Source organism: Falco punctatus (assembly GCF_963210335.1).
Source record: "Falco punctatus genome assembly, chromosome: 5".
Lineage (NCBI taxonomy): Eukaryota > Metazoa > Chordata > Aves > Falconiformes > Falconidae > Falco > Falco punctatus.
This window is the reverse complement of record NC_137584.1, coordinates 61,618,914-61,635,705: the sequence shown is the minus strand read 5'-3', so window position 1 is coordinate 61,635,705 and position 16,792 is coordinate 61,618,914. Positions and strand designations below refer to the sequence as shown.

General features: G+C 39.3%; 1 protein-coding gene across 5 annotated transcripts in view; it reads right to left on the bottom strand.

Annotated features, from left to right (window-relative positions):
• The window catches only part of CEP85L (centrosomal protein 85L), a 154,815-nt gene that overhangs the window by 124,066 nt on the left and 13,957 nt on the right, over positions 1–16,792 (bottom strand). The window contains exons 1-2 of one of the 5 annotated variants that reach the window (XM_080389525.1): positions 14,198–16,425; positions 3,587–3,736 (exon numbers count right to left, since the gene is read on the bottom strand). The exons of 2 other annotated variants lie outside the window; for them this stretch is intronic. Coding sequence is in view for 2 of the 3 variants with exons in the window: in XM_080389521.1 (XP_080245647.1) it covers positions 14,198–14,373 (176 nt within the window). In the remaining variant the exon portion in view is untranslated. Of the gene's footprint in view, positions 1–788; positions 3,537–3,586; positions 3,737–14,197; positions 16,426–16,792 lie in introns of those variants that run through there. 2 more of the 5 variants (XM_080389521.1, XM_080389524.1) reach the window with 2 other exon arrangements.

Below are 16,792 nucleotides of genomic sequence, written 5' to 3'. Positions count from 1 at the left end.
TTGTCTTTTCTGCAAGCAAACGAAGATTGCGTGTCTTTCACAAAGGAACAGAAATTGATACCAATTTGAATATGCTTTGCGCTGTGCTTTCAGTAACAGCTTATTCCATGGGAAAGAATAAAACCAAGCAGCTTGTTGTTACCATAGCTATGGTTTATTACCAGCCTCCTGAAATTTTAGATTCTTCTTAATGTTCCAGGTTTCAGAGTCAAATTTTCACCTGACAAATTAGTTACATCATTTCTAGAACACCCTTGGGAGTCGGGGATTTTATGTGATTCATTACTGGTGGGTGGCTCAAACACTTTTTTTGGGTGTGCCATATGATTTTACAATAAGTCTAAGAGATTCAAATCAACCCTGTGTCATCAACTCTGATACCACAGGAAGAAGAACACATACAGGGGGTGGAATCCAGTGATATTTAACCAGTAACTTCTGAACGTAATTGGGAATTTCCCAGGTGTGTTTTTCTTATGGGGAAAATTTTGAATTCTGTTCTACCTTCTCATTTCTCCATCCCCTCCTCTCCCAAAGGCAGTGGGAAAGAAGAGGCAATACAGATTACTTGGGAGGAGATGGAAAGAATATGTAAAAACCTACAGGCCAGAAGCAGGTCTGCTCCTTCTCCCAGGCTTCAAGGGTTGACTCCTGAAAAGTTTTAAGTGCTTCTACCAAAGCAGCAAGCCTCTTTCCCTAGTCCCAGTGGGACTACCATATCCATCTTCCTTGCAAGACATTATGCTTCCACAAAAAATATTTTTTTAAAAATTGCTTCTCCTACTCACATTGCATGACTTTTTTTACAGTCTTTCGAGTTTTCTTGTTCTTGAGTCTGGTTGAGTCACCTCCACTTTCTAAGAACACATTATCTGATTTTAGGAGCACCCATCCTTTTTTTCAGTAGGTCTAAGACAAAAAGAGATAGCAAGCTGTAAATCCTCTTGAGAGGACTGAGGCCTTTCGGTGATATTCTATAGATATTTTATATGTATGATGATGCTGAAACATCTAATGAAAGCCATATTTGGGACCTGTCTGAAGTCTTCTTTGTAATAATTAATAAAAAAATATAATTTGGTGCTTGATAGTATTTATTGGTATTCTTCTGAGAGAAAGGCCAACAAAGTGAAGAAAATGAAGGCATGAGATAACTGTGCTACCGGTCATCAGACAGGCAGGCACAATTCAGTTTCAAAATGGCTATGACAAGATCCTTTCGATTTGGAATTTTCAAAATACTGAACTTCTTGTATTTACTTTTCTGTGCTAAAATTTATGCTAAAGCCTAAGAAGCCTCAGCAGTGCTGCAGTTCAGTTTTTCAATCTGACTGCCACTGGCAATGCTTGAGTTTTTAAGTTGACCTTTTATTTCAAGGCAGTCTTGTTTGACTGCATGTTATACACAGCCAAATGAATGCAAAAGGATAAAGTACTGGATGATATTGTTGCACAGTAACTTGAAGATTTTCTAAGCTTCTTTATGTATGTTAAACTCTATCTCAAACGTGAAGTCACTGACATATTAGAAACACAAAACAGCATTTAGCCTGACCTGTTTAAAACCTACCTGCTTTAAAGGTTAATCAAAAAGCATCTCCCGTGTATGCAGTCACTGAAAACAAAGGATCAGACCATGCAGTGAGGTTCCTTTCTCTATCTCCACCTCAGTGCAGAAAGGAATAAATGCTGTTTTTCTTTTGCGAGAAACATCCCCACTAAATTATATAACTTTTGAGAAATGCAGAATTCAGAACTACAAGTGGCTATATACAGGAAGGCCAAACACACTACTGCACAACCAGCCAGTGAAGCAGCGTTGTATGAATACTTGGAAATGTCTTCCAAGTGGCCACCATTATCTGCTAATAGCCTGAAATATATAGTTTGTTTACTCCAAGTCAGAAATACAACCTATGAACATTACCAGTCAGAAAATTATCTGGTCACTTCTGTTTGAGCCAGTATTGCTGCAAAGGGATGAAATTTCGGTAAAGTCAATGGAGTTATGCCAGCGCTCAGTTTAGTCAGCTCAATGCTGTCGTATGCCTATATGTAAAAGTCAGATGGAAAAAATTATTTCATGCTTTAACTATAAATACAATTAACTTCATGAAGCTCCCTGCCCCATTTTTTCTCCATTGACTTTTATTCTACAAAAATACTGATTCTACAGTAATTCACTACTATCTACTACAGTAATGTATCACTATCATAATACTTTGTTTTCCCTCAGCAGTGAGAGGTCCATGACTAAAATGACAGGGTAGTCTATGCTGGTAAAATAAAATCCAGTTTAAAAGGACACTTTCAGACCCACCTGGCACACCCCCTGCACATGTGCAGGAACCAGCCTGCTCCGTGCGCAATGCACGAGGGCCTGCAGCCATAGTGGGTTGTGGCACTGCTGGGAGCTTCCCAGTGTGCAGGACAGGCAGCCTTCGAAAACACTCTGGTTTTGTTACGCCTGAGACTGCAAAGCACAATTTGTCTGTATCTTGTGCTTTATATCCTTTAGGTTTTTTAGTAGCACTCACATCAAACTAATAAACATATATATTACCACACACTTTTTTAGGCAAACCCAGTTCACCCAAGAAGGTAGAAAATTACTGAAATGCAAAAAGTGGACTGTACTAGTTTGTACTGACCACAGTGCCCATCCCATTCATGTCATGGGGCCTCAGGGTTAGTATGTGACATACGTATGAATCCACCACAGTATCCCTAGACTGTTTTGCTTTTGACTTAAAATTATCACAGACGAGAGTGTTTATTAGAAGTACCTTTGCAACTCTGGCTTGGCTGTAAGATGGTTCTCTAGTATTCTACTTTTAACACATTGCCTGAGTGACCAAATTGATCTAGGAGGCATTTTAGTAAACATGCAACCTGATCTTTGGTCACAGAGAAAACAAGACAACATTGAACTTATAAGCATGTAACTCTAAATGTACATAAGTAAGCATGTAATTCTAAATATACATAAATAGAAGAAGCATAAAAGTTTAAGTGTTGCTGCTTAAATTGTTGGGGACTGTCCCACTAATTCAGGAATCCCATGATTTAAGAATTGCACATCAAGTAGTGTACCAGTGTACCATTCTAATACTCTAATAAGAATATCTGGTTAAAGCCATTAAAATTAAATTTTAGAATCATAATTCCAATTTTCTGATTAATGCAGGACAGTATGATACAAATATGCTGTATACTTTGACCATTTAATTCTCAGCATTACAATCTTCTGAGCCAAGTATCAGAAGGTCAATTCAGAACATGGGAATGTTCCCCTAACTCCTGAAGGAAGACTGGTTGCTGTCTATTCACAAGGTAAGTAGCTTGAACCATCCAAACAAAATGCATTAATGGGAAGAAATTAATAGCCTATCTAAAAGTTTGGAACTGGCCGCATCCTTAAAAAATAACATTAAGTATGTGCTCCCAGTGTGAAAATTACAAAGAAAAGAAAAAAAAAAAAAAACCAGGACATGACAAGCAGTGCAGGCAGCTAAAATGGATAGCAACAAATACACATTAAGAAAATACAAGAGGCAGTCATACACGACTCCCATCTGCAAAGTACTTCAGTGAACGCTCCATGAAGCTGGTTCAGTTGTGGAAGTCCTTGCTTGAAGACACCACTGAGCTTATATTACATGAGCCTTCCATGATGTTGGCCCTGCTGGAACGCATCCCCAGCAGTCACCATGACAAGCTCTTTACTGCACAGCCACTGCAGTTAAAAGGTAGAACAGGAAAATGAGAAAGAAATGAAATGGAAGCAAACAGCTGTAATCAGGTATCTTTAAATACATGTAAATATTATTTTTCTTTCACTTCTATGTTTGGAGGTAATTGCTGCAAGGATACGTTCACAAAATTTGGATTAAAACCACAAGAAAACCATGTATTTTGCATTGTATTAAGGGCTGAACTCAAGAACTAATTTTAAACATGATAAATTGAATCACATATTTCTAAAAGCACATTTGCGGCATTTATGTTACTGCTTTCAGATGTTACTGATATGCAAGAACACAGAAGTTTAAAGCGTAAAAATGTGACCTCTGAAAGCTGATTCTAATAGACCTCTAAAGTCATCTGAAAGATCTAAAACCCTAGATGTATGTACCAAATTCTAAAAGCAGAACATAATCAAAAAATAATATCTACTTGGTGTTTTATGTCCTTGAGCTTATATATTTCAATGTAAGTAAACCAGTCTCCCTTGCACAGAGATGAGAAAACTGAGCTGTGTAAAACAAAAACTACCAACCATTTCAGTTAAGACTATATTTAGCATTTGCTGTGTCATGCTTTAATTGCTGAAACTTCCTCTACAGAAGCACTAAAAAATTGCTGGAAAGAATGGGGTTTTTTTCATCATGCCATCATGAGGCACATTGAATGTTCAGAACAAAGCTTCACCTTGCAAGACTTACACATCATTTCTGCACCACAAAAAAGTTCTAAAATTCAGATGAATTATCAACATTTTGTTACCCTCAGGTAACCCTCTTGAAGCTCAGCATCACAAACAAAACACAACCTATTGCAAATTCAAATTTGGATGAACACAGATGAAAAGAAAATGCTGGCAGGTTAGTTCATTTAAAAAATGCAGATAAATTAGGAAATATAGAAACTTCCATTGACCTAGCAAGTCAAGTTGTGAGACAACTTGGGTAAAACAGATCCAACTATCTAGTTTGAGAGACTGTGAACTGTGTTTCCTTATCTAATGAAGTCCCTAATTTTCCCTCACTGGGTTTTTTAGCATAATCTCTCGTATGATTTTCAAATACAATTTTGCATGAGGTATATATAGGTACTCAAACTGGACCATATGGTAAAAGACTACTTTGCTAAAGACTCATTCATTTAAAATATAAGTGAGCAGTCACTGAAATGGACTTTCTTGCAGAGTCCTGATCAACCATAACTACAACTGCAAGGATTTCCCACAGAAATCCCTTTTACTATCCCAAGTAATGACTGCAATATAGGGTTTTACTGCCCCTGTACCTCAGCCACTTCAAAAATTTCTACAGCATGCAGCGTGGGATGCATACAGCGGATCCTCCCTGCCCAATGACAATTCCATACAGAGCAGCACAATATGGACTTGTAAGCTCCCTGATGCACTGTGGTTGGATTTACAAAAAAAACCGGCAGAGACGGGTTATTAGTTCAGTGCAGAAAAGGACAAGGGCTCAGGGTCCCTGAGGTTCTGGTCTGTATGGAAGCTCTGCTTGATGCACCTGCAGGGTCCCCAAAACTACTTGCAAAGGCTTGAAAAGTAATTTGATTGACTGGACCTCAGTACTGACTCTAATGATTGTATGCAGGACAAATAAGCATATTAGGACAGTAGAATAAATTACCCAATTAGTTGTGCAACTTTATCACACAGTTTACCATCCCAGAAGACCACAGTTTCAAAGGATCTTGGGGTGAGACCTTCCAAAGTCCTTATTCCCCATACGGTGAGCTCTTTGCAAAGTCTGCCTGAGAGAGAATGGGTCTGTTTGGCAAAGAATAAAAAGCCGTATTTCTGAATGTGCTCTTCCACCACCCATCCTTATCAGCTCTATTTTTGAATACAAAGCTAGCTGCATAGATTTCCTGAGATTTGACAGTTGGTCACACTGTTACAGATTTAACAGAAGAGTGGCAGACTTGGCTGGGCCTACTGCTCGGCACAGAAAAGAGAGAGACCTGCCCCTGTAAACATGTCATGGTGTTGGGAAGTAGCATTTGCTGGATGAGAAATGAGCGTGATGCAGGTCTGCCCCCATTCAGTACACATGACACAAATCCTTTCATCATATTTCAGCTTTGATGCAGGCACTGCCAACAGCTTTAGTCCTGTTCAACTACTGCAAATGAGTAGGCAGCTCATTCAGTGGGTTGCTGGTCTCTGCAGAAGTAACTAGCAAATGCATCATAAGAGTTATTTGTGTTAATGTGTGTGTCTGTGTATACATGTGTTTGTTGAGGCGTTCAAAGAGCTAGTGTAAAATCTGTGTCCCTCCAGGCCTTCATGGTGTATAGCTCCTCCTCAAAAATCTTTCACCTTTATTCTGCCTTGCACTTTCAGACATCATTCCCAAATCAGTGGGAGTGAGTCCCATTGTGGTCATGTCAAAGATGATGAAGACCGGGTGCGCAACAGCCCACTATGGAGCTGTGAAGGGAGTTCAGGGCTGCCCATTTGTAATGCTTCCCTGTTAGACAATGCTAAATGTACTTACTACCCACAGAATTGTTTATTCATAGCTTAGTAAGCTGAGGTTTTGCTAAAAATTGATTTTGTTATAACAGTGATGTCATTATTTCTAACCAGTTTCAAGTCTATCATTTAAATTGAATTCCTTTAAAAATATACAGGGAGAATTAATACAGCCCAATTACTTCTGTGCTGTGCATAGCTACTAGATAAAATGAGAAAGAATATTTTAAATTAAAAATGAATGCACTCTTTAGAGAATTACTGTTTTCATAATACTACTAAATACTATTTTCTGAAAACTTTAATGCTATGTATCTGGCTAATAGAGAAAGAACAGCTATACTAGAAAAGAGGTTTTTATTAAAGACAGCTTTAATTTTTCAACCACCACAGTTTTTTCTGGCTGGCAGAGTATCAGCTTGCCCAGTGAAACTCTTTTCCCTTGGAAAGAAGAAACGGGTATAGGACGTACTCAAGAAAAGACAACTCGTCTTGGCTGACCTAAACAGAAGTACTGGCTTATGTGTCTGAAAGGAGTTCTTTATTACAGCAGGGTAAGTTGCTCAGTAGCTACACAGATGGGTTGTTTTCTGTTATGGGTTGTTTTGTTGTTTGGTTTTGGGTTTTTTTTTTCCAAAAAAAAGGAAAGGAAGTTGAAATTAGCAGTGAGCTTATAACAGATTTTGTAACCTTAGCAGATGGTAATGAAGAGAGCCATGGGTGATGTAGTAAAGAGGGAGAGTTTCCACATCTGCCAAATGGCAATGATGGAATCAAGAAGACAATTCTGAAATAACATTAACTTCCAGACCACAATTAAAGCATAGTTAGCTTTTCAGAAATAAGAAACAGGCTCCTGGCAGGAGGCCCTGAATTTTCAAATGCCTCTCAAGCAGCATGAAGTGCGCTGTCTGGTCTAACTAAACAGCAACAGTCAAATAAAATTTTCTGGATGCTACAAAGAAATATCTATCTATACTATGAAGTAATGCCTTTTCAGAAATGTGTCAGTATCAGCTTCTAGAGGTTTCATGTTCTCCTCAAAAACTCTTCTGTTCAGAAACTGTTCGAGCTGTCTTTGACTTAAAAGTTTTAGGCAGACAAATAAGTACACTGCTGAGTCTTTTCTTGCTTGTTTTTGATGCAGTCCGGGCAGTCAGTACAGAAATCCATTTGGGGGGGGCAATCCTGTTCCAAATCAAGCTGATGACTGCTTTGCTAAACCCACATAGGGTCAAAAGAACCATCAGCAAGATAAAAATTTCCATCATGAGCTCTTTTCATACAAAGTGTTTCAGAAAACATTAAATAAAACATAAAGGTTATTTATCCCCCCCACGAGAATGTAGTGAGTTTCAGAAAGAGAATAACGAACAGAATGAAGAAAGAAAAAGAAAGCAGACCGAACAAGAGGAGGGGGAGAGAACAAGAAGGCAGGCAAAAAATGAAACAGAAAGAATCAGAGACTTAAAAAGTGAAAAGAAGAAGGAAAGAAGGAACGAAAAAGAAAAAGAAAGAAGGAAAGAAAGGGAAAGGGAAGGAAGGAAGCAAGAAAAAAAAGAGAAAGAACAAAAGGGTGAGAAGAAAGCTCTGATAACGTGGTTTTAGAGAGACAACTTCTTCATCTTGGAGAGGGGGAGAGGGAAGTTTGGACAGTAGCAGTATACTGATTCCTCTTTGGAATAATTTATAAAATTGGATACGCAGATAATTCACATACATATAACTGTAAGCAAAATCGGCCTGGAGACCACACTAATCAGCAAACTGTAGAGCTTCCAGAAGCCTCAGCTGTTCCTATCCTTCAAAGTACATCCTTGCTCAATGATTTGCAGTTTGCTTACAAGCCGAGGTCTTTTCTGTCACAGTAAACAGACAAAGAGAAATTCAAACCAAGAAGCCAGCCCTGCTCACTGGCTATACATAGGGGTTTCTAAGAGAGAGGGAAAACAATCCCAGCTAGTCTGAAAGCAAAAGGACATCGCTTAAGGACAATTGTTTTCCCTCTCCAATGTGCATTGTCCTTATACTTCCTTGTGTATGGATCATCGTGAAATGAGAGAAAGATACGATAGAAAGCCACAAAAAAAATTAATGGACATATTCCCTTCGGGGCATTAATATAATCAATCAAGCAGCTACTTCAGTTACTTTGTTCGTGATCTGTCCTTGTTTCCATTAGTAAAATTTGCAATTCCACTTACAGATTCCCCCTCCATAGTGAAAGCAGTGGCCAAGCACAATTATGTATTTCCAAGTGGCACGATAGTACCACATGTTAACTTTTTCCTTCTCAAGACCTAGACGCTACAAGTGAAAATCATGCCTTGGCTCTCTGCATGCATCTGTCTGGCTTAATTAACTGAGCACAGCAATCACCTCAGCTAAAACAATTCTCAGTAAAAGGGTAGGAGGGAGCTTGTTTAGCAGAATTGGGTGAAGCTTTTCACTTAGCTACTACCCAAGCAAGATCCGGGAAGAAAGGATCAGAGACTTTGGCTCAGCAGCTTCCTAAGCTAGACAGGATTTGAATTTTTGCAGACTGAAAGCAGGATTCTGAATAAAGCTTGATACTTCCTAATGCTGTTCCAACTGCATCTAGAAAAGTTCAGACATTGTTTTTGGGGGGTTGTTCAGGTCACTGTAGAGAAAGAGAACCACTGTAAAACTGACAGCAGAATGTGCATTCAAATTCAAACCTTTCTCACAATCTCCTAAAGTACTTTGGATTTAGAATCACTTTGTAACAAGCCAACATTACCTTGAAGAGAAAGAATCAGTAACATTTGCCCTGTGTCTTAGCTTTGTTGTTTTTCCAATGACTGAATATCAGTCCAGTCATAACAGAAGATTTTCCCCTACTTATACTTGATGGTGGCACTACACAGCTCAGTATCCCCATCTCTCTGGTATATTTACCAGTAAACAGAATTCATGTTTCTGTGCTCTGAAAGCTGAAGGGCTGTACAAATCAAAGTTTTCCATGGTAATCCTGTCAAAATTACATGCCCCCATTTCTTAGCGTAATGATGCAACACTGAAAGTACTGAAGAGCAGTAAAATGCTTAATAGCATTTATGGTTTAAACACATTTAAAACAAAGATACTAAAGCATTTTACAAGAATAAACTATGCTTTGCAACCATCTCACTGCTATTTTACAGTGTCCATCACAAAGGTTTTCCAGCTACGGATTATTTTTAGTTCAAGTTTCCATAGGCAAACTAAGGCATATAGGCTGAGAGCATATCCAATGAGCATAGTCAATTAGCTTAAATTCTGTTTGACTTTTTCACAATTTAAGACATGATGTATGCCTAGATCTCCAGTGAAGGTATGATGGTTTATTCACATCATCCTATAGATGAAGAGAGTCCCACTTATTTATTCATTGCAGGGCTGGCTTACTTCAGTAGACAAACACATATTAGCAAGCTGAAAAGGAATGCAGCAGCCCATCTCCTATAAACACCACTCGGCTATATAAGCGTACACTGCATTAGAAATAGACTTATATCTTACAAACATCACCAAATGTCATAGCATAACATTTATTCATTACACAATGTATTATTTTCAAATCAGATTTTATGTGTCCCTTACTATATAAAGCTGGAGAAATATTCTCATACACACGAAACACTTCATCACTAAGGAATTACACCACTTCTAAATCAATTTACAGACTATGCAGTGAAGGTCAAACTACAAGGCAGGAGATTCAGGTTTTGGTTTGGGTCTTTCTCTTGGGTCAGTGACTGACCTCAAACATGTTCCCTAGCATTTGTTTTTGACGCTGCCTTGCACTGGGACATTGCTGGCTCTGCTTTCCTCTGTCGTATACCATCTCCTGTTGCTGCCCCTCGCATCTCTTGCTTGCTTAAACACGACTTCTGGAATATTGTCTGCTCCAAGCTGGATAAGGACAAACAGCCCAGGTATCTCCTAATGCTCAAGCAAGCCCTGTTCATCCAGGTGAAGACCGTGTGTAGTCAGGTCTGTAGTCTGCAAACCTTCCTTAAAATGCTGCCTTCTTTTGACCAAGGAAGAACCTTAATCAGTTTTAGTGCCTATACATGCAAAGACGGTTCAAGTAAAAAAGAAGTAAACATTTAATGCAGGCAGACAATGAAGCCTTAGGATCCAACCCTGCCTAATCAATCTATTTTGAATTGCCAGTATGAGACATATTTCGGACTGTACAGTTTTGCACACAGAAGATGTGCTCTGATCTTTTATGCCTCCTCCTCTAGTTAAGCTAGGTTTTCACACCGACAGCAGAGCTATTGTGTGCATGACATTTACTGCTGGAAATGGATGCTGTGTCTTGGCAATGAATGGAAAATCTGAGCTCTAGCAATGAAAAGATATCTTCACAGTGTTCCTTGGTCTCTTGTTAGTCATTCAACGTAGAGGAATTCAGCACAGAGGGAAGACACTGGCTTCCCAGCTCTGGCTGAAGCAAGAAAAAACCCTGCTACAAAACGGAGTATGGGCAGTGAGTGTGATAAGCTCCAGAGTTTCAGCGCACACCAATGAAAACCTTCCTGACAGCAAAGTGCCAGCAACCCAGCTGGGTTTTTTTAGGAAACATACAGTATTCCACATAAGAGAGTAAGCTGGGATGCTTCTTGTGTGGAAAAACCTAATTGCTCTGAGGGATTTGTATTTATATGCAGCATTGCATCCTGCAGAAAGAAGACATAATCAAAAGGCTAGAAAGCAGCGTGTCATCCAGACCAGAAGCTCCGCAGCTTTTTACAACCTCACTTGAGAATTATGTCCACGGTCTACGTCTGACTGAATCCCCAGGAGCCAACACAGGCTCTTTGAGCAGGCACAGCTCTAAGGCATTGCATTCACTTACTATTTCACTATTTTTATATTACAGACTTTAGCAGAAAATGTTTTTCTGTCTGTCTTGATCGGTGTCCTCTGTAGAGAGACAGAGAGGCCCTTTCCCAGCTGAAGCATGATGCAACCTTTTAAAGGTAATTCACAGACCATCTCACATCCCAAATGCTGTGTGTGTGCCCAGCCACTGTGTGTGCAGCTTGGCACCCCGAGGGGACAAGAACCAACTCCAAACTCTGCCTGCTGCAGACTCCTTCACTATCTGACAAGTGCAGAGGAGCCCACATCTCTTTTCCTTGCAGTTGCTTTGTAGGTAACCATCTGAGGACACACAGAACATGAATAAACCATAGAACACAAGCCATTTAAAACTAACCTGGATTACTCACAAAAGCATGTAATATACTGAATTTCTAATCTAGAGTTCATACCTCTTTCAATCCAGAGGCCAAATAAAAAGGAAGAGCTTGCCAAGGCAGAAGATGGTTGTTGTCATCTCCCTGCCCTTAGTTTTGCAGTGAGGATGATACTCTTCTGACTCCTGTGTTGTGTAATGATCTTTTGCATATCATTCTTCCTGCAATTAGATTGAAAGCTGCTGCCTAAAAGTCATGCTGAGGATTTATGCCTGCATTTTCTTATTTTCTTCATATTGAAAAATAGAAAATATAACCAGCCAGTTAAGGTGACACTTAAGTTTTTAAGTTTTGCTCTTTTTGCAGTACCATCCGTTATAAATGCTATATACAGCATCTGTATTTAACTTTATCATTGCTGGCAATGTAGATTAAAAAGAATTCACATTTCAGACATTCATAGGTTCTAAAAAAATTTAATAATTATTTAGCTATAGAAACATGATCTGACAACATATCTAAGAACCATTTCCTGCATGGTTTCAAGAAATCAGAGAAGGAGAGGGAGGATTTTAGTGATTTTTATTTTTTTTTTTTGCAGCTCTTAAAGGAGACTAAACTTAAGCAGAGTCTGTCAAGGCTTTGACTTCCCAAAATTGTCACTGTATTTCTTTTAGGAAAGAGGAAAAGATTATTCTTTCTTTAATTTCATTATTACAGTTTCTCATTACATATGAGCTTTTTGTCGAACAAAATTTCTCTGGTAAATCACAATGAGGTATGGCTTTGGCTCTTAAATGAAATATAATTATTTAATATTTAATTTTTTTCATCACAGTTTTACTGAATAGATGCTAGCAGTCACTGAACAGTGTGTTTACTACACAATGCAATTTTAAAATGTGCACAAAATCACTTCTGCACATGTATGTTTCTGTGGGAGTTAAAGCTGTAGTAATTTGGCACCAGAGCAACAGTGTGAGGCACTTGGCAAGTTTTTATATTGCACAAGCAAGGAAATGTGGTTATCTGGAAGAAGTAATTTGGAATAGATAAAATATTTACACAAGCCTAAATCTAATCAAGGTGCTTGCTTCATGAAGCACATTTACAGCACACTAGTATAATAAAAACTACAAAGGATACACATGAACATAAAACCAGACAAATGCATTTACAAATCTGGTTCCAGGTCACTGAACAAAAGATGTTGCCATTGACATATAGTCACTGGTCTATAGAGATGTATATAATCTTAGTCTGATTTCCTGCAGACAGATGGCATTATTTTGCAAAACCCATTCTATCACAAGACTACACCAACATTGCCACGTCTGTAAGGTAACAACTACTTAATAGGTAAAAGATTCCAGACTTGTTGGTTTTTTACCCCTAGAACTCAAAAGGACACATAGGGATATTAATGGGAAGCTGGCACTGCTGCCTTTTTGGATGGCACACTTCCATTCACTTAGCTATTTGTCAAGTGTAGCATGAATAGGCAACTGCCATGCAGCTCCCCAGGACACTACAGAGAGGGAGAAAGATCCATCAGAGAAAATTATGTCAGCTCATCTGCAGAGCATAAACAATAGAGCCAGCAGAGCCTAGCTTACCTTCCTTTATACTATCATGATGCCGTTTGATGGAAACCAGCTGCTCTGATCATGTGCTTCACACTATACCCAGCCCTGCCACCAGAACATGTGGACAAGATCAAAGTGTCTGATGGTCTTATGATTTATTTTGTTTTCAGTAAATTTCATATAGTATGTAGATCGATATTCTTGTAATTAAAGAATCACTATCAATGAATCTCTCACTCAGACATTTACATGAAACGTAAACTGATTTCTGCCAGCTACATCTGCACTGCCAGTACTAGTGAGCCTAGTAAAATATTTTTTAAATGGATCTGCCCATTTCACAGTCTGAATATGTCTTTAATGAAACTCCATTTCTATTTATTCAGAAACTTCTTGTCAAATATAAATTCTCTTGGCTTGCTTTACCAAAGGTATCACTGCATACATCCCAAATCAACAATCACTGCGTATTTCATAATGATGGCATATCAAGCAACTGAGAGAAAGCATTGCATGCATAGGACTAGACTAAGCTCAGAGAAGAGAGGTATGAGTATTCCACCCCACACTTTAGTTTGGCATTATTAGTGCCCTTATTATATTTAGATTGGCATTATTAGTGCCCTTAGTGATTCCTAGCATCAGTGGGATAACAATTTTCTTTTCCCCAGGGGGAAATAAATCAACATCAGTTTAGATGTGGCCTTTTTCTCAGTTGAGATGGGCAGATCCCAGGGTCTCCAAACAGATAACCTGTTCCCTGAGCTGCCCAGGGTCCCAGGAAGTCTGGTTCCACAGGGACTTGCCTGGCAAAGTCACTGGGCCCAAAGCTTCCCTGCAGCTGCCATCCCAGGCTCATCACCCAGGGGGAACAGTTGCCCCCTGTCCTGCCTGGAGCTGGGATGACCTGGCAGCACACCAAGCAACCAGGCAGCGAGCCACATCATGTGTGAAGTCACCTCTGAGCCAGGCTGCCTACCCACTTGCTTCTTTGCTGAACTTGAAAGCAAAATGGTCATCTTGCTGCAGAAAGCCTCTATTCCAGTGCATCAGCAGTCTTCTGCTGAAGAGGCCTGCCAGACTGCACACAAGCACTGCTCCTGCCACCTGGCAGAGAGCCACTGTGACATAGCAAGGTGTCCAGCCAAAAGAAGTACAAGCTTTACCCTCAGAGCAGCAGGCTTTTTGATAGAAGCCATAGTCCTCCCGAGCCAGGAAATACCCAGGAATACTGTCCTTTCCTCCTGAGACGGAGCAGCTGCACCTTGTATTCTGAACCGGTCTGGCTCGAAAAGTGATTATCACGCTAAATTTTCCCAGGAGGAATGGCATTTTTTTATTTCTAATGAGATAGCAAAACACACAAAGAGAAGAGATTTTATAGAAACACATTTATGATTATTTCTCTAGAGCACTCACAAAAGCTGTGGTATTTTGCAATGAATTTAATTCACTTGTGTTTTTCAACTCTTTACCTTTAAATAACACTCCTAAATTAATTAGCTGTATCATTTTATCTGTCTGCTCCATGATGCTTCTGCAGGAAAAATGACCACAGGTACGTGCACCTCCGGTATTTACACACTGTAAAAATCATCATTAGAAAAGAAACAGGAAAACCAACCCCTTTGACTTCTGCACAGCCTAATCCATCTCCCAAAATCAGAGCACCGAACAAAACCTTCCTGTCATTTTATCTCTTACTTCCAGAGCCAGGTTCAGAGCACTTTTTGTAGACAAATCTGTGAAGAGAGTCCTGGTTGCAGAAGGTCACTGGCTCTGGCAGCAGGCAGTAGCTGCAGTCTGCTCAGTAGTGGTAAATCTCCATATGTCCCAACTAGAAAAAGCCACACAGGAATCCCAGGAAAGATGCATTGGTTTAGATGGGCTACGTCTACCTTTCACCAGTAGCTTTCTGGCTTCTTTCCCCTCTTCTCTATTCTACATCATTCCTCTTAGTACTGAAATAAGTTCAGGCTTAGGATCTACATCCAGGGACATCTGTGAAAGTTTTGACCCAGACCTGCATATAAACTTTGTGAATCCAAATGTGATTCCTATTCTATTGCTTCTGATTTTTATTCTCTGTTCAAGTCTCACCTTTTACTGTATGCTTCATAAGCAATTATACAGAAGTGCAGGATTTGTTTTATAGGTTCGAATCAAATTTCACTCTTGGCTACTTCAGAAAATGGACAGACCACTCATGCTGAAAGTCTTCTCCTCCTGCTGCCTTTGCTTCCCCAGCATCCCCAATAGCACATTCGTATTCAGAAGCAAAGGGCCCTCCTGATCCCACTATGTGATCTGAGATGGTGAAAGTACTCTCTGTTATTTAAGCCCCCAAAGCCAAGCACAACAAACCCAGGGATCTACACTAGCTCAAAAGAAAGTTCAAAATTTAATAAACCAGGGTCCTCTGGAGAGCTACTGCTTCTCCAAAGGATTTATGGCTTTGCCTACAGGTCACAAAAATATATAATGGATCAAGGAGATAAACACAAGTATAAAGACAGCAAAGCTGTACTTTTCAATCCTATTCTAAGTTGTCCTACAAGCAAAACTAGTCACTGTAATGCCTATATAAAGTATTCACTAGTTTTATAGACTGTTGTAGAAAACATTTTCTATATTAAACAATGTTGAAGTTTTCACCTTTTGTCCTATAGCTATTATTTTATGGTTTTGCATATCGAGTCTTTTCTTTAAAATTATTCTGTGCAAGTTGCAGACAAAAGTACAGTATCTGCACAGTGGAAATAAAGCACAGTTAAAATCATGGAGCCATATTCTGCACACACTTACTCTAACGTGAATTCCAAGTAACTCTGCTGACCTCACTGGAATTAAACAGGATTTATAATGAAATACAGAAATTGTCCTGCACTTCAACTGATTAAGCTTCAAAGTAATTTACTTATGACCTTTTCTGAGCACAAAGACGTTTTAGTGTTATATAAGTGTCTTGCTAGCTACAGTATGTGTCATCAGTTGAAAACCAATGATGGCAACAATTACACTTGCTCCATCAATCTTCCTTAATATTGCTTTAACCAAGAAAGATACTTCCTATTTTGAAAGCTCTACAATATTATCTTGGTTTCTGATCCTGTTCTCTACTCAAAGGATATCAAAAGGGATGTCTAGAAGAAACTTACCTGGTGACAGTTTGCCCCCCTGCAAAATATCATGATTTTTCTTTATTTAACATTATTTTCTCCAGCATCCTCTCAAATGTCCCAAACAATACAGCTTCTAGCATTTCTCAAGAAACTAGTCTATATTCTTGCCACAATCTCAGGCAGAGTGAGTATGCTGACCTTGGGACCGCGAAATAACAGCATAGTCCAGGGTAGTATCTGATGTACTTAGAAAAAAATAGGAATGGAATAAAACCTCCGCCAAACTAGTACTACCAAACACCTCCAGAATTTTATCACTTTGTGCTACCCCAAATTTTTTCCTTCTGGAAATGAACTTCCATAGCCTCTGTCATGGAGCAATGCATCCCTCTTACAGCATCACTTGGTGATATCAGAGCCCAACACAGCATTCCTAACATGAAAGACAGCTCCCGAAACCTGGCTTATTTTTGACACCGTGTCTGCACAACTCATGCATGACTGGGAGCAGTTCTGATGTGGAGGTTTGCAGTATTGGTGTAATTGCACTGGTGTGGCGCATTCAAACAGAAGTTGCCTAGCACAAGGTTTGTAACACAGACACAAAGAGTGGAGACGAGAAAGATCCTTAATTCCTAA